Consider the following 17,425-nt stretch of genomic DNA (forward strand, 5'->3'; position numbering starts at 1 on the left):
TTTATACAGAGGATGCAAATAAAATGTATACATATTTTAAGAAAGGAAAAAACTGTATTAAAATTATAATACTCAAATCATGTTTGACTTCTGCAATTACGAGAGATACCAGATGCAATATACAAGATAACAAATATAATTGGCATATACTGAGTATTACCATCTTAATACACTTTTTTTTCCTTTCTTAAAATGTGTATATATATTTTTGGCATCCTCTGTATGTACTTTTTTCCAATTCCTGGTTAAGTTCACATTATTTTTCTTTTTGTATTAATTTTTTTCTGCTTCTTTTTCATTTTTTATTTATTTTACTTATTTATTTATTTATTTTGTACTTTTTTGCCGGGGTTTGAACCTGCCACCTCCAGTATATGGGGCTGGCACCCTACTCCTTTGAGCCACAGGCACCGCCCTTTCTGCTTCTTTTTTATAAAGGAGACAGTTGTGAGGTTATAAAAGGGGAGGGCTGGGTGCAAGAACAATTGCATTGAAAATATTAAGCTGGATCTGGGCACCGTGAGTCTGGGGAGATAGGACTCCAGGCATCTCTGGCTGGTGGGAACTGCCTATCATCACTCCTATGAGGATACAGGGAGTCAGCGAGAGACTTCTGGACCCCAAGAGGAGGACTAAAACAGTGGAAAACCGGCAAGTGGTCGCGTGTGTTCAACCCGTCTAAACCCGCCCACAACTGTAAGTTCAGTAGCAGCGAGACTGCAAACCAGAAAGGCCTTACCTGTGAACTCTTTTGATGTCCATGGACTTGGCACTGAGTTGAACTGCCTTGGGGAAGGCCTGAGTGGGAGTGCGGAGAACTTTGGCCGTTGTCTAGGGCCCCAGTCTGAGCCGCTGAGCCAGACGGAGCTAATAGTGTTTGGCGGTGGGTCACACGGATCCATTGTCAGCGATCTGCCCCGGCAAGCTCCGCCCTCAGGGTAGCAGAGCTAGAAACGGGTGGGAGCTGGTAACCCAGCAACCAAGTAGCCTAAGGGTGGGGTCTGAGCCGCCTTGCAGCCCTAACCCTCAGGGGCAGAGTGAGACCTGTTTTGGCACACTGAGTAAGTGGATAGCCACTTCAGCAGTGATTCCAGCGAGAAAGCTGGGAAAGCTTCTGCTCAGCAAGTTTACAAGTTCAAAGTGCCTTTTAAGTGGGCTGAAGAGAGATTTAGGGTGTCTACCTGCTGGGGTTTGAGAAATCAGCAGCCTCCAGTCCTATCAGAACTGTGACTAACATCTCATACCCCAAAAGACCACGTGTTGCCCAGACAATATTCAACAACATATACAAACTGCTTTGTTTTTGGTTGTGTATTTTTTTTTCTTTTTTTTTTTGTTTGGTTGGGTTTTTTTGTTTGTTTATTTTGACGTTGTTGATGTTCTTTTGTTTCTTAATTTCAATCTTTTCCATACAGATCCCTTTTTCTTTCTCAATTTTTCTAGTTTAATTATAATTTCCCATTGCTGCCTTTTTTAATAACTACAACTTCATTTTTGCTAGTGTTTCTACCGCTATCACTTGGTTTTTCACCCAATTTTATCGCCATAAAGTTTTCCGTTTGCTTGTTTTGGTTTGATTTATAGCATTTTTGTCTTTCCTCTCTACTTGGTGGAGGTGGGGTACTGTGTCTGACCAGGTTAGCAAAGAGCTGCTGACCTCAAGGGAACCACCCAACTGGGCACCCAACCCCCAGAAGGTGGGGTTTTTTAAGGTTGTGTCAAAGTACCCTACTGTACACCTATATTGCCCTGTCTCCCTCTTTCTGTGCCTCTCTTCTTTTTGTCAATATTCCTTATCCCTACCCCCTCTCCTTTCTCTATCTTTCTTTTTTTTCTTATCACTCGGTCATCCTTTCTTTCATCCCTTTTTTGCTCTTCAACCTTCTCACCTTTCTGGTCCTGTAACCCTTAGTCCACAGGCACAAGAACTTAAAGAGCAAGAGGAAGTGAAAGGAAAATTAGGGCAAGGAAACAGATAAAAGAAATCACTCATGAGGAAGAATCAGCAGAAAACTCCAGGCAACATGAAGAACCAGTCCAGAACAACCCCGCCAAGGGACCATGAGGTAGCTACTGCAGAGGATTCCACCTATACAGAAATGTTAGGAATGACAGAAAGGGAATTTAGAATACACATGTTGAAAACAATGAAAGAAATGATGGAAACAATGAAGGAAACTGCTAATAAAGTGGAAAATAACCAAAAGGAAATCCAAAAACAGAATCAAATCAGAGATGAACGATATGAAGAACATAAAAAGGATATAGCAGAGCTGAAGGAAATGAAACAGTCAATCAGGGAACTTAAAGATGCAATGGAAAGTATCAGCAACAGGTTAGACCATGCAGAAGAAAGAATTTCAGAGGTAGAAGACAAAGTTTTTGAGATAACTCAGATAGTAAAAGAGGCAGAAAAGAAGAGAGAGAAAGCAGAACGTTCACTGTCAGAATTATGGGACTTTATGAAACGTTCCAACATACGAGTTATAGGAATTCCAGAAGGGGAAGAAGAATGCCCCAGAGGAATGGAAGCCATACTTGAGAATATTATAAAAGAAAATTTCCCAAACATCACCAAAGATTCTGACACACTGCTTTCAGAGGGCTATCGGACCCCAGGTCGCCTCAACTCTAACCGAGCTTCTCCAAGACACATTGTGATGAACCTGTCCAAAGTCAAGACAAAAGAAAAGATTCTGCAAGCTGCCAGGAGTAAGCGCCAGTTGACCTACAGGGGCAAATCCATCAGAGTGACCTCAGACTTCTCTAATGAAACTTTCCAAGCAAGAAGACAATGGTCATCTACCTTTAATCTACTTAAACAGAACAATTTTCAGCCCAGAATTCTGTACCCTGCTAAGCTAAGCTTCAAAATTGATGGAGAAATCAAATCATTTACGGATATACAAACATTGAGGAAATTCACCACAACAAGACCAGCTCTACAGGGAATACTTCAACCTGTTCTGCACACTGACCACCACAATGGATCAGCAGCAAAGTAAGAACTCAGAAATCAAAGGACAGAACCTAACCTCCACACTGATGCAAAAGATAAAACTAAGCAATGGACTCTCACCAAATAAGACGAATAGAATACTACCACACTTATCAATTATCTCCATAAATGTTAATGGCTTGAATTCCCCACTGAAGAGACATAGATTGGCTGACTGGATTAAAAAACACAAGCCATCCATTTGCTGTCTGCAAGAAACACACCTGGCTTCAAAAGACAAATTAAAGCTCCGAGTCAAGGGTTGGAAGACAATTTTTCAGGCAAATGGAATTCAGAAGAAAAGAGGAGTTGCAATCTTATTTTCAGATACATGTGGATTTAAAGCAACTAAAGTCAAAAAAGACAAAGATGGTCACTTTATATTGGTCAAGGGAAAACTACAACAAGAAGACATTTCAATTCTAAATATCTATGCACCAAATTTAAATGCTCCCAGATTCTTGAAACAGACCTTACTCAGTCTGAGCAATATGATATCTGATAACACCATCATAACAGGGGACTTTAACACACCTCTTACAGAGCTGGACAGATCCTCTAAACAGAAATTAAACAAAGATATAAGAGATTTAAATGAGACCCTAGAACAATTATGCTTGATAGACGCATATAGAACACTCCACCCCAAAGATAAAGAATATACATTCTTCTCATCACCCCATGGAACATTCTCCAAAATTGATCATATCCTGGGACACAAAACAAATATCAACAGAATCAAAAGAATTGAAATTTTACCTTGTATCTTTTCAGACCATAAGGCACTAAAGGTGGAACTCAACTCTAACAAAAATGCTCGACCCCATCCAAAGGCATGGAAATTAAACAATCTTCTGTTGAATAACAGATGGGTGCAGGAAGAAATCAAACAGGAAATCACTAACTTCCTTAAGCATAACAACAATGAAGACACAAGCTACCAAAACCTGTGGGATACTGCAAAAGCAGTTTTGAGAGGAAAATTCATCGCTTTAGATGCCTACATTCGAAAAACAGACAGAGAGCACATCAACAATCTCACAAGAGACCTTATGGAATTGGAAAAAGAAGAACAATCTAAGCCTAAACTCAGTAGAAGAAAAGAAATCTCCAAAATCAAATCAGAGATCAATGAAATTGAAAACAAAAGAATCATTCAGAAAATTAATGAAACAAGGAGTTGGTTTTTTGAAAAAATAAATAAAATAGATAAACCATTGGCCAGACTAACTAGAAATAGAAAAGTAAAATCTCTAGTAACCTCAATCAGAAATGATAAAGGGGAAATAACAACTGATCCCACAGAGATACAAGAGATCATCTCTGAATACTACCAGAAACTGTATGCCCAGAAATTTGACAATGTGAAGGAAATGGATCAATATTTGGAATCACACCCTCTCCCTAGACTTGGCCAGGAAGAAATAGACCTCCTGAACAGACCAATTTCAAGCACTGAGATCAAAGAAACAATAAAAAAGCTTCCAACTAAAAAATGCCCTGGTCCAGATGGCTTCACTCCAGAATTCTATCAAACCTTCAAGGAAGAGCTTATTCCTGTACTGCAGAAATTATTCCAAAAAATTGAGGAAGAAGGAATCTTCCCCAACACATTCTATGAAGCAAACATCACCCTGATACCAAAACCAGGAAAAGACACAAACAAAAAGGAGAATTTCAGACCAATCTCACTCATGAATATAGATGGAAAAATTCTCAACAAAATCCTAGCCAATAGATTACAGCTTATCATCAAAAAAGTCATTCATCATGATCAAGCAGGCTTCATCCCAGGGATGCAAGGCTGGTTCAACATACGCAAGTCCATAAACGTTATCCACCATATTAACAGAGGCAAAAATAAAGATCACATGATCCTCTCAATAGATGCAGAAAAAGCATTTGATAAAATCCAGCATCCTTTTCTAATTAGAACACTGAAGAGTATAGGCATAGGTGGCACATTTCTAAAACTGATTGAAGCTATCTATGACAAACCCACAGCCAATATTTTACTGAATGGAGTAAAACTGAAAGCTTTTCCTCTTAGAACTGGAACCAGACAAGGTTGTCCTCTGTCACCTTTACTATTCAACATAGTGCTGGAAGTTCTAGCCAATACAATTAGGCAAGACAAGGAAATAAAGGGAATCCAAATGGGAGCAGAGGAGGTCAAACTCTCCCTCTTTGCTGACGACATGATCTTATACTTAGAGAACCCCAAAGACTCAACCACAAGACTCCTAGAAGTCATCAAAAAATACAGTAACGTTTCAGGATATAAAATCAATGTCCACAAGTCAGTAGCCTTTGTATACACCAATAACAGTCAAGAGGAGAAGCTAATTAAGGACACAACTCCCTTCACCATAGTTTCAAAGAAAATGAAATACCTAGGAATATACCTAACGAAGGAGGTGAAGGACCTTTATAAAGAAAACTATGAACTCCTCAGAAAGGAAATAGCAGAGGATATTAACAAATGGAAGAACATACCATGCTCATGGATCGGAAGAATCAACATTGTTAAAATGTCTATACTTCCCAAAGCAATCTACCTATTCAATGCCATTCCTATCAAAGTACCTACATCGTACTTTCAAGATTTGGAAAAAATGATTCTGCGTTTTGTATGGAACCGGAAAAAACCCCGTATAGCTAAGGCAGTTCTTAGTAACAAAAATAAAGCTGGGGGCATCAGCATACCAGATTTTAGTCTGTACTACAAAGCCATAGTGCTCAAGACAGCATGGTACTGGCACAAAAACAGAGACATAGACACTTGGAATCGAATTGAACACCAAGAAATGAAACTAACATCTTACAACCACCTAATCTTCGATAAACCAAACAAGAACTTACCTTGGGGGAAAGACTCCCTATTCAATAAATGGTGTTGGGAGAATTGGATGTCTGCATGTAAAAGACTAAAACTGGACCCACACCTTTCCCCACTCACAAAAATTGATTCAAGATGGATAAAGGACTTAAATTTAAGGCACGAAACAATAAAAATCCTCAAAGAAAGCATAGGAAAAACACTGGAAGATATTGGCCTGGGGAAAGACTTCATGAAGAAGACTGCCATGGCAATTGCAACAACAACAAAAATAAACAAATGGGACTTCATTAAACTGAAAAGCTTCTGTACAGCTAAGGTGACGATAACCAAAGCAAAGAGACAACCCACACAATGGGAAAGGATATTTGCATATTTTCAATCAGACAAAAGCTTGATAACCAGGATCTATAGAGAACTCAAATTAATCCACATGAAAAAAGCCAACAATCCCTTATATCAATGGGCAAGAGACATGAATAGAACTTTCTCTAAAGACGACAGACGAATGGCTAACAAACACATGAAAAAATGTTCATCATCTCTATATATTAGAGAAATGCAAATCAAAACAACCCTGAGATATCATCTAACCCCAGAGAGAATGGCCCACATCACAAAATCTCAAAACTGCAGATGCTGGCGTGGATGTGGAGAGAAGGGAACACTTTTACACTGCTGGTGGGACTGCAAACTAGTACAACCTTTCTGGAAGGAAGTATGGAGAAACCTCAAAGCACTCAACCTAGACCTCCCATTCGATCCTGCAATCCCATTACTGGGCATCTACCCAGAAGGAAAAAAATCCTTTTATCATAAGGACACTTGTACTAGACTGTTTATTGCAGCTCAATTTACAATCGCCAAAATGTGGAAACAGCCTAAATGCCCACCAACCCAGGAATGGATTAACAAGCTGTGGTATATGTATACCATGGAATACTATTCAGCCATTAAAAAAAATGGAGACTTTACATCCTTCATATTAACCTGGATGGACGTGGAAGACATTATTCTTAGTAAAGCATCACAAGAATGGAGAAGCATGAATCCTATGTACTCAATCTTGATATGAGGACAATTAATGACAATTAAGGTTATGGGGGGGGGGGAAGCAGAAAGAGAGAGGGAGGGAGTGGGGTGGGGCCTTAGTGTGTGTCACACTTTATGGGGGCAGGACATGATTGCAAGAGGGACTTTACCTAGCAATTGCAATCAGTGTAACTGGCTTATTGTACCCTCAATGAATCCCCAACAATAAAAAAAAAAGAAAAAAAAAAAAAGAAAATATTAAGCTGCTAATTTAATGATAGCCATAATGTGTGTGATACTGAATTATGGCTTTAAAATTACGGTCTGAGTTAGCTCGGCGCCTGTACCTCAGCAGCTAGGGCGCCAGCCACATACACTGTCGCTAGCAGGTTCAAATCCAGCCCGAGCCGACCAAACAACAATGACAACTACAACCAAAAAATAGCCAGGCATTGTGGCGGGCGCCTGTAGTCCCAACTACTTGGGAGGCTGAGGCAAGAGAATCGCTTAAGCCCAAGAGTTAGAAGTTGCCGTGAGCTGTGATGGTACAGCACTCTACCAAGGGCGACATAGTGAGACTCTGTCTAAAACAAAACAAAGCAAAACAACAACAATGGTCTGAGTAATGTTTAGACATCTAAATAGAACACATACAATGTTTATGTTCAATAGTAATTTTCAAAGATTTGGCTACAGAAATGAATTTTAATCTATTTGAAATTTAGTGTTTGGTTTATTTAAGTTTTATCCTCAGAGCATTTCATAACAGGAAACAGACCATGGGCAACATTGGGAAAACAAGTGTACAAAGGGGCATTACAATGGAGTAGTTATAAAAACTAAGTAGATTTCTCTTTCCACAATTATTTTAGAAATGGGTATGTCATATATAATGAAGCATCTAAGTTTATAATAAAGTATTTATGCCAAACCTATTTTTCAGTTATTTTATTAAGGCTACAGAAATTTTCAAGTGAAATAAAATTATAATGAAACACCACAATTTTGTTAAGACTATGTGCACAAACCTGATCATCAGAGCTAATCTTGAGATTGATATGATCCAATTCTACATACTAATAACGTGATTACTATCTGGCTTTGAATTAGTCCAATTCATATAAAAAGTAAATTTTAACAAAATACTTCCTTTTCTTAGGAAGAATTATTTCTTCCCATTATTTTCCTATAAAGAATTAAACTTCTATGCAATCATATAACATTACACATCTTTAAATGACTGGTCAAGAGAACAAATTATTGCACGTATTTTGAAAAAATATTTCTAAGAATTAACATCAAAGAATCTTTCTTTCTTTTTTTTTTATTAAATCATAGCTGTGTACATGAATGTGATCATGGGACACCATACACTAGTTTCATAGACCGTTTGACACATTAAAGAATCTTTCTTAAGGAAAAACGGTAATAGGAGATCATCATAGAAAAATACTCTAATTTGACCAAGGGGAAGAACGACATATAGGAAGCAGTTAGATCTGAAAGCCCATCCACACCACTGTCTGTACGTTATGCAGATACCGCATTTTCAGTTGACTTGATGCTTCATTACTTGAGAGATCAAAAGATGTTGTAAAACATGTTTATGTATTCTGTGGCAACAGTTATTTCTGAAAACTTCATGTCACACATCTTGCAATATACAAATTATTGGCTAAAAATGTAATCTATGCAACGCCTACAAACTATGTTAATCACAGTGAATAAAGCCTTTCAACATCTATAAATTCTGACTCTTGAGAAGCTGAGTATTAACAGAAGATCGCTCAGCTAGCTTTCTGGTCTATGGTTTGGGGATAGTTTATACTACTTTCCTGTTCTTACTAACTTCTTCCTAATTACTTTATCAAGGCTTCCTGCTACCTTCACACAAAAATTAAAACTCTTTCCTCTTGTGGGTAGGGGAAAGAGACAACATGGAGTAACAACACAGTAACTATCATAAGCCAGGAATTCAGTCAAAATGGATTTTTTTTTTTTTTTGAGACAAAGTCTCACTTGTTGCCCTGGGTAGAGTGCCGTGGTATCATTCCTCACAGCAACCTCAAACCAGCTCTTAATGTACTAACACTTAGAATAGTATGTCCAAAGCATAAACCCAAAGCTGGATTTAAATGGAAAATAATACTTAATACCTTAAAATGTCTTTTAAAGCCTCTTGAGTTATGATGGATTCTCTCAACTCCAAATGGTTTGTGAAGAATGATATCTTTTCTCTGCATAGTATAATTCTGCATGAAAAAAGCATTAGTATGGGTTAATATAATTTCAAATTTATTTTAAAAGCTTGTTTTACCATTTAAAGAACACATGCTTAAATGTATAGGATTAAGAACAGGGAGCAGGTTGCTTAGCTATAGGAACACACACATCTGCCTTTGAGTGTGGGCAGGACCTAGTAACTTATTTCTTTAAAAAAAATATGGTATAGTGAAGAGATGTTATTTCTGAAGCTAGGTGGGTTACAAACAGACTCTAGCTTCCATCTTTCTGGCCACTGGTTTCTCGTATGGAAGCCAGCTGCCATTCTGTGAGCTGCCCTATAAAAAGATAATTCTTTAAGACAGAAAGTAGATTAGTGTTGACTGGGGGTGAGAACAATGAAACAGACATGAGGGCTCTCACTGGGTATTGAAAATATTCTAAAACTGGACTGTGGTGATGGTTACACATCTTGGTAAATTTACTAAAAATCATTAAATTGTACACCTCTTGGGGGTGGGACACAATTATAAGAGGGACTTTACCTAACAAATACACTCAGTGTAACCTAATTCTTTGTACCTTCAATGAATCTTAAACAATAAAGAAAAGGATCTATCATCAGGAAAAATAAATAAATACATAAACCGTATACCTAAATGACCAAATCTTATGATATGTAAAATTGTATCCTAATAAAGCTTTCTTAAAAAAGCTTTACTATTGGGGCGGCACCTGTGGCTCAGTCGGTAAGGCACCGGCCCCATATACGGAGGTGGCGGGTTCAAACCCGACCCTGGCCAAACTGCAACCAAAAAATAGCCGGGCGTTGTGGCGGGCGCCTGTAGTCCCAGCTACTCGGGAGGCTGAGGCAAGAGAATCGCTTAAGCCCAGGAGTTGGAGGTTGCTGTGAGCTGTGTGACGCCACAGCACTCTACTGAGGGCCATAAAGTGAGACTCTGTCTCTATAAAAAAAAAAAAAAAAGCTTTACTATTTACTATAATAAATCCAATAAAATCCTCAACTGAGAGATGACCACATCATCTGTCCTATTAACTTTAAGCCTCTACAGAATCTTATTAACACAGTGGTTCTCAACCTTCCTAATGCCACAGCCCTTTAATACAGCTCCTGTGGGTTGCAACCCACAGGTTGAGAACTACTGTTATAACATGTACTTAACGAATACTCACAAATATTAGGAAAAATAGTGGTGATCCCTGTGCCTATAGACATATTTGAGAAGAAGAATGTATAAAAATGAACATTTTGGAACTGTAATCTTACCACGTAAGGTTTCCCAACAGATTTTCTAAAATTTGATTTCATAAAACATATAGGTTTTTGGAATCCATCAGCATGAATATTCATCTTTGAAAAACCAGAATTCTGATTATTCCTAATAAAATGAAAGAGAAAATAAGAATCTTTTATTAGTTTACTTGTTTCCAAGAAATAAACAAGAAAAATCAAAAAAGCCTCTTCAGAGAAAAGTCAAGTAGCACAACAGCAAAATATCAATGAGCTATCACTACTAAAATTACAAATGACAGTTACCAGGGCTAACTCTCATTTTTTCAACAAACATCATGTAGCTAAATTGGAAGTTAGCAATAGGGGAAAACAATATTCCTTGGACCAGGGTTCTCAATCTGGAGTCCAAGGACAGGCTTCCTGGGGGCTATAACCCCTGAAACCTTATGTGAAATGTATATTTTCTGAGAAAGAGAATCACTGCTCTGGAGCCTTTGGCAATACCGCCCCCACCCTCAGACTCTTACGGGGGTAAGAAACACCAATTGCTTATGACACTGCCCGTTTATCAGAGGCAAGTTAGTTGTGTGACTGGCTCAGGGTCCCCTCACTGGCAGAGCAGAGGCCTCAATACTGCAAGGTTACAGCAGCAAACGACAGGCTCCCTTCTCCCATCACCATGAGGTCCTGAGGCCAACAAAGGCTTTTCCTAGGCAGCCTTACCTGGGAGAGAGTTCCTTCCTTGGGATTTTCCTCTGATTCAAAGCCTCATTTTCACAGCCCTTGAAGATTCCTCTCGTCACATCCCATGTCTCTCTACAGTTCTCCTCAACCCTTCCTGTGTTCTCTGCAGGCCCTGCCCTATGCTGAATAAATCCCTCACTACTTTGGCTCTGCCTCAGTCCTTCCCATGGATTCTCCACTGGCAGGGGGATAAAATTCACACTACTCGGGCGGTGCCTGTGGCTCAAAGGAGTAGGGCACCAGCCCCATATGCCAGAGGTGGCGGGTTCAAACCCAGCCCCAGCCAAAAACTACAAAATAAAAAAAAATTCACACTACTCATATGTCCCCTCAAGGCTTTTCACTCTCTGGGCCTGGCCCTCTTGCTCCAGTCTCCCCAACGTACACACTGAGCTTTGGGAATATTTAACTGCATGTGGGTCCCAGTACATACCCCACTCTCTCCTGATTCTATACCTTTCCATGTGCAGTTCCTTCTGTAATCAACTTCCTTCCACTTAGATTAACTTGAGATTTAAATCCACTTGCAACTCTTCCAGGAAGGCTTTCCTAAACCCCTCTGAGGTGGAATAGGTACTTCCTATTATGTGAACATACAACATTTGAGGTCCTCATCACCTACTATTGCTCTGTGTTTATAACTACTGGTGTACTTGTCAGATTAGTAGAACAAGTTGCAATTCCTCCAGAGGAGGCCCTGCAGATGGTTCACTTTGTGGCCCCAACACTGACCCTGGAACCTGACATAAAATAGACACTCAGGATTTTTAAAAGGTTAAAAACCCTCCTATTCTGTTTAAATGCTCATGATAAGTCAAAAGAGTGTGACATTGAGGATAGTTCCAACTATTTAAAATACACACATACGTATTCAGAAAAAAATAAATGACAAGAAGTGTACGAAATATTAACAGTGGTCATCTCTAGTGAAATTAAGAATGCTTTATATTTTTGTTTTTACATATTATTTTATTTTTCCAAATGATTGTAATTAGTGTGTATGACTACTTCCATAAACAAAACAATGAATTTTTTTTCTTTTTTGAGACAGAGCCTCAAGCTGTCACCCTGGGTAGAGTGCTGTGGCATCACAGCTCACAGCAATCTCCAACTCCTGGGCTCAAGCGGTTCTCCTGCCTCCACCTCCCAAGTAACAGGGACTACAGGCGCCCGCCACAACACCTGGCTATTTTTTGTTGCAGCCATCATTGTTGTTTGGCAGGCCCAGGCTGGATTCGAACCTGCCAGCTCAGGTGTATGTGGCTGGCGCCTCAGCCACTTGAGCCACAGGCACCGAGCCCAAAACAATGAACTTTTAAAAATCCTTTTTGCAAAGCATATATCTGACAAGGGAGTATTATACAGAATATATTAAAAATTCATACGCCTCAATGATAAAAACTTTATTTGATTTAAAAATGGGCAACAGATTTGAATAGAAATCTCTTCAAAGAAGACAGCAATGGTCAACATCAGTAGCCATTAGGGAAATGCAAATCAAAACCATACTGAGATATTGCTTTACACCCTCCAAAAGATGACAATGCCAGTGTTCACAACAGCACTATTCACAACACCAACAAATGTCCATAAACAGAAAAAAATGAATAAACAAAATGTGGTATAGTAATACAATGAAATATTATTCAGCCTTACAAAAGACTGAAATTTTTCCTTTTTGAGACAGAGTCTGACTCTGTCACCCTCGGTAGAGTCCCGTGGCATCACAGCTCACAGCAACCTCAAATCTTGGGCTTAAACGATTCTCTTGCTTCAGCCTCCCAAGTAGCTGGGACTACAGGTGGCTGCCACAATGCCTGGCCATTTTTTTGTTGCAGTTGTTTAGTTGGCCTGGGATGGGTTCGAACCTGCCACCCTTGGTGTATGTGGCTGGCACTGTAACCACTATGCTACGGGTGCTAAACTTGAATTTTTTTTTTTATAGGAATGAAATTCTGACACATGCTACAACATGGGCTTAAAAACAAGTGAAAGAAGCCAGACACAAAAGGACAAATATTGGCTCGGCACCCATAGCACAGTGGTTACAGCACCAGCCACATGCACCAAAGGTGGCGGGTTCATACTCAGCCCAGGCCAGTTAAACAATAATGACAACTACAACAAAAAAATAGCCAGGCGTTGTGGTGGGTGCCTGTAGTCCCAGCTACTTGGGAGGCTGAGGCAAGAGAATCGCTTAAACCCAAGAGTTTGAGGTTGCCACGGCACTCTACCGAGGGTGACATAGCAAAACTCTGTGTCAAAAAATAAATAAATAAATAAATAAAAGGACAAATATTGTTTGATTCTACTTATATGAGATACCTAGAATAGGCAAATTCAGAGATGAAAAGAACAGAGATTGCCAGGGGATGGGGGGAAAAGGGAGTGGTGAGTTATTGTTTAATGAGTGCAGAGTTTCTGTTTGTAAAGATGAAAAAGTTCTGGAAATGAATAGTGATGATTATTGCATAATATGAATATTATTAAGGCGAATGAATGTGCACTAAAAATAGTTAAAATGGCAAATTTTATGATATATATTTTAACACAATTAAAAAAATTAAAAATTCTTTGATAGTCTTTGATGTTTTTTGACCAGGCAAATGAATGACCAGGTGAAGAAATCTATTCCCCAGCCTCCCTGCAGCTATGACCACGAGACTAAATCATGGCCAATAATGCTACAGTATTGTATATAAATTTCATGAAATCTTTAAAGGAAAGGCTGGAATGAGGACATGATGGCTAGAGCACAAATACCCATCTCGTCTACATTTAGCCTGTGTTTAGCCCACATATAAGTAGAGCAGGTAGGATTATTTTTAGTCTTCTTTTTCAAGATGAGAACAATGAAGTTCAGGGAGATGTACTGCACAGTTAATCAATCACTTGATTCAAATTAAAAAAAAAAAACATCTTAGAGCATGAGGGTGGGTGCCTTGTACAGGGGACAAAGGTGGAGCAAGCTCTAAGCAGCTTGGTGTCCTGATGTGTTCACTGTCTCATGTCACCTGATTGTGCAGACTTCCTACCTCTAATCTTTTTTTACTTGAGAAAGAAATATTTCTCTGTTCTCCATTCAGCAATCAGAATGTTGCTTTTAAAATTTAAGTAAGATTATGTCTCTTGTCTCGTTAAAATTCAACATGTTTTCTAATTTCTCTTAGAGTAAAATATAAAGTCTTCACGTCCTTCATTCCATCTAAGTCCTGCATGACTTGGCCTCACCTAATAACTCTCTCCCTTTTCCATCATGTTGCAATCCCACAAGCCCCCTTTCTATTCCTTATATCGGAGTAAGAATGCTCCTGCTTCAGGGCCTTTGCATTCACTATTCCTGCTCTTGAAATAACATTGACTCAAAGAAGCCTGTGGCTAACTCCCTTACTAAAACTTTTTCAAAAGTCATAAGTGTACTCCAAGACTACTCTAAATAAAATCATACCACACATGTCACTCTTTCCTATTGAATTTCCTCTTTAATTTTCACCTATCACTCCACTGACATGCATTTATTTTGTTTCTTCTATTACTAAGTTGCAAGCACCAGGAAGGCCTGGGCTTTGTGTATAGGTTTTCCCTGTCTCCCCAGGCCTTAGAACAGTAACTAGAACAAAGAAATTAATGCATAAATATTTGTTGAATATATGAATAAAAGATTTTTATGAAGTTCCTTATAGATTATTATCAAAGCAAGAATAAAAACTGATACTTTTCCATAAGCTGCCCTGCTAAAAAGAAAGTCTTGGCAGTTTGATGTCCTTTCAAAGCCCACTGATACTAGTTTTAAGCTACTTTATCACACACACTCCATACTTATAAATAGCATAACATCTCAACAGTAATGCTAGTTGGAAAAGAGAGAAACAATGTGTCAGGAGATGACATGGAGATATCATGGTAAGAGATTGTTCAGAAGTGGGAGCAAAAACAGACAATTCCCAATTTAATGATGGTTTGACTTAAATTTTTTTACTTTAGGATAAGTTTATTGGGATGTAGCTCCATTGTAAGTTGGGGAGCATGTATAGACACAGCAGGACCTTGGAGATGAGACAACAAAAGCTCCTATGTAATCCAGATCTTAAATGCATGACAACTTAAGTATTGTCTGTCCTATTTACTCCTTTGGAAAGTTTTCATTCATTCATTCATGCATTCATTCATCAAATATGAACTGAGCTCAAGGCAGTGGGGATACAATGGTGAGCAAACCACAGAGCCTGTATACAATTTTAAGGGAAAAACATTCAGATGAGAAATCACTATATCCTATGATTTATGTTTCAATTCTTATGAATTTTTATAGAAACTATACTCTGACTTAACTGGTTTATGTAAAAATATAATGCGGTCAATTTTGATAAACTGAGTTTTAACCCTTGACACATAACTGGTGGGAATGTAAAATAGTGCAGTCACTTTGGAAAGTAGTCTGGCAGATCCTCGAAAAGTTAGCTATAGTTACTATCCATCTCATCAATTCTACCCCTAGGTGCATACCAAAGAGAAAATGAAAACATATATTCACACAAAAACTTAACACACAAACATTCATAGCACCATTATTCACAACAGACAAAAACTGGAAACAACCCAAATGTTCATTAACTGATGAAAGGGTAAATAAAATATGGTATATCCATGCAATGGAATATTATTTAGCCTTAATAAGAATTCTCATGCTACAACATGGATGAATGTTGAAAACAGTACACTATATGTACAAAGTCAGTCACAAAAGGCCACATAGCATATGACTGCATTTATATAAAATGTTAAAAATAGGTAAATCCGGCTCGGCGCCTGTGGCTCAAGCAGCTAAGGCACCAGCCACATACACCTGAGCTGGTGGGTTCAAATCCAGCCTGGGCTCGTCAAACAACAATGACGGCTGCAACCAAAAAATAGCTGGGTGTTGTGGTGGGCGCCTATAGACCCAGTTACTTGGGAGGCGGAGGCAGGAGGTTGCTGTGAGCTGTGATGCCATGGCACTCTACCCAGGGCGACAGCTTGAGGCTCTGTCTCAAAAAAAACAAAACAAACAAACAAACAAAAAAAGAATAGGCAAATCCATAGAGATAAAAAGTAGAATAGTGGTTGCGAAGTGCTGGAGGAAAGGAGAAATAGAGAGTCACAGCTAATGGGTAGAGGGTTTCCTTTTGGGATGATGGAAAAGTTTCAGAATTGATAGTGGTGATGGTTGCACAATTCTGTGACTATACTAAAAACTCCTGAATTGTTTACTTTCAAAGGATGAATTTTATGGTAAGTAATATCTCACTTTTTAAAAATCCTCATGGCCCCAGTATGCCACACTAATCATCCAATACAAATAAAACAATCCAACAGACTCAGCAAAAAACACCTTGTATGAAGACATCTTTCCATGCTACAGCACTATGCTCAAAGTTAATGTAAATAATACTTAATGCTGACCAATTGTTCTACCTTATACTCCTCGCTTTACTTAATCTTAACCACCACCATGAGGTAAGTATAATTTTTATCTCTACTTTACAGATGAGGAAAGAGACTAAGTAACTTGCCCAAAGTCAGTCACATAGCTAGAAGTCTAAAAGTCTGGCATTGAACCCAGGTCTAACTCCAGTGTCCAAGTTCTCAATTACCTCAAAGGGTGAAGATATATATTGTTTTGTATTTTATAGGAAAATTATTTTTATTTCAATAGATTTGGGGGTACAAAAATATTTTATTACATGAAGGAAATGTAGATATATTTTGAAGTTACATGGTCTTTATAATATTCTGCTCATCTTAAATCCTGTTTTGAAAATCCTGTTTCTTAGTATTCTGGGTTTCTTACACTAGCTGAGTCAAGAAAAGCATGACAAAGAGCTTGTCATTCGTCATTAAGAAGCACAGTTATGCCATTAACCATATCATATTAGGTGACTGGAGCAAGAAACAATATTTTAACTATTTTATTTTCAACTCTTTTTATATGCTTTGGCACATAGTTTCACTACCTTTTAATTAGACTCAAACTTATTGTCACAGTCAAGTCCAGTTTTTAAATAAGCTCCATGCATTTTGACTAAAACCTAGTCAGCCACAGACTTGACTTAAAAGTCTAGTCAAATACAGTGTCTTATTAATTTGACACTAAGGATAATAGAAAAACAATTAGCACTGATCCTTCCTATTCATACATTCCCATTTTCTGAGAGATCCAAATAGTGTGAAGATTCTTGGGTGAACTGGAAATTTGTTCTCAATTATACCACATAATCATATGGAATCCCAGAATTGCCATGAGTTCCATCTACCTTTCTGAACTAGAGATAAACTGGGGCCAATCTAGACTACT

The 17,425-nt window shown here is 38.4% G+C and overlaps 1 protein-coding gene across 1 annotated transcript in view; it reads right to left on the reverse strand.

The window, feature by feature from the left end:
• Positions 1-17,425, reverse strand: part of BCLAF3 (BCLAF1 and THRAP3 family member 3) — a 77,507-nt gene that overhangs the window by 16,795 nt on the left and 43,287 nt on the right. The window contains exons 9-10 of the mRNA XM_053580729.1: positions 10,381-10,492; positions 9,026-9,121 (exon numbers count right to left, since the gene is read on the reverse strand). Coding sequence (XP_053436704.1) covers positions 9,026-9,121; positions 10,381-10,492 — 208 coding nt within the window. The remainder of the gene's footprint in view (positions 1-9,025; positions 9,122-10,380; positions 10,493-17,425) is intronic.

Source organism: Nycticebus coucang, chromosome X (genome assembly GCF_027406575.1).
Source record: "Nycticebus coucang isolate mNycCou1 chromosome X, mNycCou1.pri, whole genome shotgun sequence".
Taxonomy (NCBI): Eukaryota; Metazoa; Chordata; class Mammalia; order Primates; family Lorisidae; genus Nycticebus; species Nycticebus coucang.